The sequence below is a fragment of the Habropoda laboriosa genome, unplaced genomic scaffold (assembly GCF_001263275.1).
Source record: "Habropoda laboriosa isolate 0110345459 unplaced genomic scaffold, ASM126327v1 scaffold222, whole genome shotgun sequence".
NCBI lineage: Eukaryota > Metazoa > Arthropoda > Insecta > Hymenoptera > Apidae > Habropoda > Habropoda laboriosa.
The window spans coordinates 433,554-440,890 of NW_017100319.1; the positions used below are offsets into that span (position 1 = coordinate 433,554).

General features: G+C 35.0%; 2 protein-coding genes across 2 annotated transcripts; both read right to left on the reverse strand.

The window, feature by feature from the left end:
• Positions 1-845: 845 nt before the first annotated feature.
• On the reverse strand, positions 846-3,176 carry LOC108574165 (E3 ubiquitin-protein ligase RNF34). The gene is made up of 6 exons (XM_017936695.1): positions 2,905-3,176; positions 2,592-2,784; positions 2,358-2,439; positions 2,030-2,222; positions 1,742-1,916; positions 846-1,652 (listed from the first exon to the last, which is right to left on the reverse strand). The coding sequence occupies exons 1-6, from the start codon at positions 2,950-2,952 to the stop codon at positions 1,480-1,482; spliced, it is 864 nt and encodes a 287-aa protein (XP_017792184.1). The 5' UTR covers positions 2,953-3,176; the 3' UTR covers positions 846-1,479.
• A 1,356-nt stretch (positions 3,177-4,532) lies between these two features.
• On the reverse strand, positions 4,533-5,928 carry LOC108574176. Its single transcript, XM_017936708.1, has 4 exons — positions 5,600-5,928; positions 5,170-5,509; positions 4,966-5,103; positions 4,533-4,892 (listed from the first exon to the last, which is right to left on the reverse strand). The coding sequence occupies exons 1-4, from the start codon at positions 5,862-5,864 to the stop codon at positions 4,736-4,738; spliced, it is 900 nt and encodes a 299-aa protein (XP_017792197.1). The 5' UTR covers positions 5,865-5,928; the 3' UTR covers positions 4,533-4,735.
• Between the last annotated feature and the right edge of the window lie 1,409 nt (positions 5,929-7,337).

The window sequence follows — 7,337 nt, forward strand, 5'->3', positions numbered from 1 at the left end:
ACAATGATACTAATATAGTTATAATAGAATAAAATATTTTCATATTAAGCTTTGTATCCAAGAAAATTGAATTTAAAAGTTCGCTATAAACTGTTCCTTCTACTCATACTTATACATTGATAAACAGTGGTAATGTCACATTTTGCAAAAAGTAGTGTACGCAAAGGCTAGTGTAAATCTGCAGGTAAAAGAATTAATCGTACGCGTTTAAACACTCAATTAAAGTGTTAAAATATCGTATCATTAGTCCACGTAATTCCCAAACTCAAAGAGCAAGGATTTGTATGCGTTAACACAGACGTTACTTTCAACAATTCGTTTAGTATTGTTAATAAATGTATTACCAATGCATACTTATCATGACATTGGCATCGTTTATTAGTACAAACGCAAAGTCGAGAGCACGCGCACTTGACAAATTTTTAAATACAATTTTCTCGAGAACTAAACCTTTTATGAAAAAATTTTATTCTATATTTTTATGTAGAATCACCACCTTCTCGTTTGTACCACCAGTTACATGACATCACATACATAATTTTTTAAGAACGTATTTTGAACTCTTGTATCATAAAAGCTTTACGTCGAGTATAAATAGGTTAGAAGTTAATTTAAAATATCTTTATTGCTTGTATAACGTAACGGAACGTCCTAAGTATGTAAAATTTTTATTAATAATTCAAATTAATAAAATATAATCAAATTATAGTTATGCGTGTATCAGTAAAATATTTATTTATTATTATACATACTATATTTTACACACACGCGCGCGCGCGCACACACACACACACACATATGCACGCAAGCAGGCACACGAACGAATTTTTAATAGTATAAATTAACAAGCGAAGGTTCGATGAATGAAATGAAAGAATGTAACTCCGGCTGGTCGAATATGTAGAATGGTTCAAAGTATTTTACTTATACTATACACATCGTTACATTATGTATGATATATAGTACGTAGTTAATTCAAAGTAGTGACTCGATAAATTTTAATTGATAACGAGAGGTCACAACAGTAGGGTCGCCGATTTCAATGAATTTCTTTTTTGTGAATCTAAAACAAGAGTGAAAGGACACGTTTCTGAGCGTTTATATTAATTTACGATATCTTCAAATATAGCGCACCAAGAAAGTACAATGAAACAAGTATTTGATAAAGGCTCGATTGAGTGTCCCACCGTTTTCGTTCATATTTTTAAAGGAAAAGGTGTGAAAATTTATAAAAGCGTTGAAACATACTTGGGCTACATATTAGCGTACGTTATATAATTACAATTAATTTTAATATAAAAAGTTCGACATAATCAGAACTATATTACAGTCTATGTCCCCATGAATAGAATGCGCCAGTAAGCAATTACTTTTTAAAATCTGAGACATCTCGACAGTTGTAAACATTATTCGATCTTTCTTTTATCTTTCGCGTTAAGTGTTATTTCTATAATATTACACATAATCGCACTGTTGTTGTTAAGCTTTAAAAAGTCGTACTATTCGCACCACATACTGTTTACATATTGGGCATTCAGACATTTGTTTACCACAGTTGAGGCAGCAAACCACGTGGCCACATTCTAAAAATACACATTCCATAGGTTCATCCCAACAGATTTTACATACATCTGCATCCGGAATATCCACTTCTACTGATAATATTGATAAATTAAAAAGTTTCTCATAGTTAAAAAGTCAAATAAATAAATATATTATAAAAAAAAGAAAAATGTCTTACTTGTTTTTGACCGCTTATACTCTTCCCATAACTTGAAAGCTTTGTCCAATAATTCATACTTTTCTATGCAACCTTTGTAATCGACTCGATTTGTACTCAACAAGTTTTTCAACTGCTTCATGCTTAAATGTTCCAATTCTGATAACGTATTTATATCAGATAATTTCACTGGATCCTGTATTGAAGAAATCAGAAAGAAGAAGAAAAAGAAGAAAAGAAGGGGGGGGGAGAGAGAGATATAAACCATTGTTACGAAAAAGGAATAATAGAATGATCATAATTACATACTACAATGCTCTCTACAAATGTATCAGACATTTTTGTTACTTTCTCATCTTGCGAGTGTATAGATTCTGCTCTTCCATTTGCGTAAAAGTTAATTCTAGAAATTGTCGCAGCATTCGTTTCACGATTCTGATTCAAGTCCTGTACATTATATTCATAGTTTGTTGTTGCCGATTGATTAGAAGGAGAACCGTGGCTGAAATTAAAAGAGAGAAGAAACAGAGTATACATTTGCTCCGTTAAATGTTGATAAGATTGTGAATAGCAGATAAGATATTAACATTACAATATTACAACAATATTAAATATTATCTAATAAAGGAAAACTTACATATTTTCTGCGTCTTCTGTATTCCAATAATTACTGGTACCGTTAGCAAATGTCATTAACAATTTTATTAAATCTTCTTTCTCTGTAAGAAAAAAGAAAGAGAAAGCATGTTATTTGTAAATTAGGACAAAGAATAAGGAGTGTTGCAAGTGTTTTTCTAGAAAGGAATCTGAGAAGATAGAGTAGTCTACAATGTGGGAAATTTAAAGTAATTATGGAATGTAACGTACATACCGATGCATCCTTCAATAGGTACTTTCTTTGCCAACAGATACTGACGCAAGTCTTTAGAACGTACTTGTACAATTTGATTTTGTATCAAAGGTCTTCGAGACAATAGATTACAACTTTCACAGTTGAATATCTTGTCCAATCGTTTGATCACACATTCAGAACAGAAATACCTCAAACAATCCATACATTGTTTCTGGAAGAGTTTCATGAGAAAAGTAAAGTGCTTATTTCAAACACAATATTAGCAGTAGACACATAGCACGCACGCACGCATACAAACGCACACATACACGTACAAGAACACTGTTCTTACCTTGCGTGTAAAAAGGCTGAACTTTACCTTACAAGTTTCACAAGCCATGCCCCCCGCTTTGTAAGAATAATACAGTAATACAAATACCCTCTGTCAACTTAAAATGTAAAGGTTAAGTTTCTACAATCGCATGATAATATATACACTTTGTACGATATTAATCGATATCGGTATAAAAATATAAGAGAGAAAGATGAAAAGTGAAACATACTCTCCTTATACGAAGTATTTTCAACGGGTTTTTATCTATTCGAAGTTGATAATTATCCAGGTAACCGATGAAGTTTGGAAATAAATAAGCGATGGCGGGGGGGGGATTCCCTAAGCTTTGCCAAAGATAACGATAAATAACTATAGAATCAATATCAAGACTATTGGAAGTTACATTTTGCTGCATTGGCCCTTTCATCACGTTTCCTGTATTGAAACAAGTTATTTAAGGTATATTTTTAGCATAAGAATTTAATTGAAATACGCGATTATGTTTAAGATGCTAGATTGACTGAAATGAATTTTTTTTAACACAATACGCAGTACGAATGAACGCGTAGTAAAGATAATCGTAGAGTTGGTAACGCATTTATTCATCTGACTTTATTCGATATTTGATTTCTTCTTAGCTGCTTTCGTTTCTGATTTCTTTGCTAATCGATACATATTCGTATGTACATACATACATGTACATATATAATATGTGACGAGAAATGGCTTTATGTAGTTTGTTGCGTTGTAAATTATGTCTATGTATAGTATGTAAATACTTAAACAAATAGATAAGTGTACATACATATATACATAGTAGGATATTTACATAACTATAGTATACATAATAGTATAGACTATATAGTGTGGGCCTGGACGGGTGGTACAACGTTCTCGGCTTTATGTTTGCACTAATAAAAAATGCCAATGTGAGGATAAGTACTGATTTTTTTTTGATAAGACATTTTTTTCCTTTTAGTTGCACAAGATTTACATAATCTTCTGTTTAGCGACTATTTGTTGCAAAATGTGACATTACCACTGTTTATCAACTTAAAAGTCTGAGCAGAAGTAACAGTTTATAGCGAATAGAAATACGTGGAAAAGTAAGACTTGTGAAAAAGTGTTATTTTATAAAATTACCCTCTTCTCCGTTACACCACCTATCATCCCCCGGCTCATCCTGTATAGACGAATATGTATTATCATTAAACAGTTGGTTAATTAATTTCAGAAGAAGATAAGTACGAGTGATTATGGTCGCGGGTATAGAATATTTATTATCGAGTATCGGCAGCATTGAAATAAATTGATAGAAAACGCTAAGAATTGAGAATAAAAAAAAATGAAAAATGAGGAAAGATGAGATGAGATGATAAGTGTGTATGCGTATTCTCATTTGACTACACATCGGTATAATGAAAAATGCTGGAACTGTTGCACGTACTTACATATGTATATCAGTACGAGAAATAAATCGAAGCGGTTGAAAGCAATCTTTTGTTATTTTAATGTAAAACTTAATGATATCGAAAAATAAATTATACTAGACATAATATGGCGATAAAGGGTGGTGTACGTGTAGTAGACACGTGACGTAGGCCACAAGACGGACCAATAAAGCGTAAAATGCAATTATTTGGTTATCCATCAAGTCGAAGGCGCAGTAGTTTTCCATTCCAGCTTCGAGTTTGAATGATCTTCCCAGGAGCTGACGCGGTTTGTTAATACTTTTCACAGTTGATCTTTTAGCGGGTGGAAAAATGTTCCAAAGAAAAGAACGCGCAGAAGTTGATTAATACATTTTTTTCGACCTGCGAAGTTATTATCTAGCTCCGAGCGATTTGATCTACATAAACGGATGCACCATGCGTTTCACATTTCGAGGAAACTGAGTCTCTCTTCTCGTTCGATCCATAGACTCGATTGGAGGAAAATATCGATTTTTTTTCTGTTCCATCCGAATCGGCTTGGTAGCAGCAACACTTTCATGAAACGCATCTTTTCTGGAAGAAGGGAGAAAGTGAACTACAATAAAAGGTATGATGTATTTCTTATCGTATCGTATCCTATATTTACGTGTATTTATTCTCCGAGGGACGAAATAGCGATTTTGGACAGTCTTTGTAGTAAGGCCAACACTCTCCGTGAAACTTTCCTCTATTTTCGGCTTCAACATATTCTTCCAGGAGGTTGGCAAATGGTGATTTACTAGCACTAGAAAGAAAGTTATACATGTTTACTTAATTGTACGGATAAGGAGTAGCGATAAAAGGCGCTTACGTGAAGAAAAGCTTGAGCATTTCTCCAATCAGACCGAAATTGCTCAAGGGGTGTCCTTGCACTTCACAGATTGCTCTTAATAGACATGCCTTTCCGTTTAAACCGAAATTTGCGAGCATATCCTCAGCGGTACCGTACAAAAGAGCCCTTTCACCTCCGTAAAGTACATCCTTTGGTAGATCCGCGATCGCTTCTCTCTTGCTAAGTCCACGCTTCACGAATGTCGCGATAAATTCTGCCGTGTTCGACGATCCTTGTTCTCTCGCAGTTGCATCGAACGCCGATGGTAAAGCGCCATAAGGGTTCTCATTGTCGGTTAAACCAAGTTTATCAAAATCGACTGTTGTGAAAAAGAGATTCAAGAGAGAAAAGAGATTCGTATATTATCGTATAATCTAGGAGGGAGAGTTAACTCCGTGTAAGTACTCACTGGTAAAAGGGAGGCTGATTGTCATGTTGCTGAGAAAACCGTAGGGTGGATATCTGACGAACGGTAATGCCAATGTTGGAGTTATCGTCATTATGGTGCCGGGTGGTAATGCTATTCGGCCATCGTTAGTTATCCAAAAGAGCCTCTTTTGTCGGTGATGAGAGAACGTATGCCCATCGTTGCCGTTATTATTTTCAGCATCGGAAGATTTGAGGAACAGGATTAATCCAAGCAACGCTACCATGCTTCTTCTTCTTCTTTCCATGTTTTCTCCCCTCCAGATATAAGGTGTAGTACAAGGAGAAATGTTTCTTTACGGAAGAATTGATTATTCCTGTACCTGTGTACGATGATCAATAAACACATCAGTTATTCCCCTTCTCGGTGCAATGCGAATCGGTAAGATATGTCAAGGAAAAAGGAAGGAATACGGGACAAAAGGAAAGGGGGTTAAACGTAGTACCATAGAAAGGATCGCGAATTAAGAAGATTCCCGTTAGGTGTGTGTACACGTACATATGTATATGTATACAGCAGCGTAAACGTGCGGTGCCTTCGTATGCACGATACGTATCGAAAGGACGATGTGGGGCATCGTACACTACGCGGTAGCCACGAAACGTGTTCAGCTTACGTTAGCATTCTTAAAGGAGTACATATGTATCGGGACTGAGAATCGTCAATTTCTACTTCCTTCCAATCACACGCAGCTGCAATACTGATCTTTGTAGGTATGTGTACTATTCTAACTATAGGACGTAGGCAGGTATGCAAACGACGCCGGATAATGGTTGATCGAAAAATTTGAAGAAAAAAAAACGTAGACATTAGTAGGTTAACTGTCAGCGTATCGTAGAAATTTTCAACATCATATCGTACGGTGTCCTGTTGACATTCCTCCTGATCAATGTTGATACGTGCATTGAAATCAGAATTGAATCGAACCGAATTGAATAAAATCAAGCAATCACCTCACATACGCTTTTCGTCCGCACCGTTAAGCCCTACTGTAAATTTTGGTCGTGAGTAAAAAATGAGTCAAGCTGCTTTTCCACATTATTCCTTCCTGTCCTCTGCTTTTCCATTCCATTCTCACAGTTACATTTCTTACCCTCTCTGTCTCTGTCACTTTTTCGTCCGTTCCAGTACTTTCCCTTCCAATTTGTTTTCGCGCTCATGTGCACACCCGTTTACTTTCTTCAATTATTCGATTTGACGTTAGCTTCGATATAAAGAATGCTTCTTTACGCTATTACCGGTCTGCTAGCCATGTTTTTCACAAATTATTCCCATCAAGTTGAAACCACAAATGCAACGTTACAACGTTACAACGTAAGAATGGCATGTATTTCTTTGAATTTTTTGTTATAATGTTAATGGTAATGGTTAGATTTAAAATAGGTAGATAGTGAGTTGGAAGAGTTTTCAGTTGAACTCGTAACACCGATGTATACATATACAGTACGTACATACGATACATACATTCAAGTACATAATTACAGTTTCGAGAATTTTACATAGTTTGCTCTAACAAATCAAAGAGTAGTTAAAAAAAGCGATTAAAGAGAGACAAATTGAAGTAATAATATAACGATTTGAGAGAAAAATAATCGACGTTTTCGAAATTGGGATGATCGATTGGTAACGATGAGTAACGACGAGTAACGACGAGTAACGACGAATAACGAATAGAACAAACAAACAAAGATAATAAAAACTACATCCGGAATGTACGACA

Coding starts and splice junctions, on each gene's coding strand:
- LOC108574165 (XM_017936695.1), bottom strand. CDS start 2,952: ATGGCTTGTGAAACTTGTAAGGTAAAGTTCAGCCTTTTTACACGCAAG. Junction 2,223..2,357: donor ACAGAAGACGCAGAAAATAT/GTAAGTTTTCCT, acceptor TTTTAATTTCAG/CCACGGTTCTCCTTCTAATC. Junction 1,653..1,741: donor GTATAAGCGGTCAAAAACAA/GTAAGACATTTT, acceptor TATTATCAGTAG/AAGTGGATATTCCGGATGCA.
- LOC108574176 (XM_017936708.1), bottom strand. CDS start 5,864: ATGGAAAGAAGAAGAAGAAGCATGGTAGCGTTGCTTGGATTAATCCTG. Junction 5,104..5,169: donor ATGCTCAAGCTTTTCTTCAC/GTAAGCGCCTTT, acceptor CTTTCTTTCTAG/TGCTAGTAAATCACCATTTG. Junction 4,893..4,965: donor CCCTCGGAGAATAAATACAC/GTAAATATAGGA, acceptor CCCTTCTTCCAG/AAAAGATGCGTTTCATGAAA.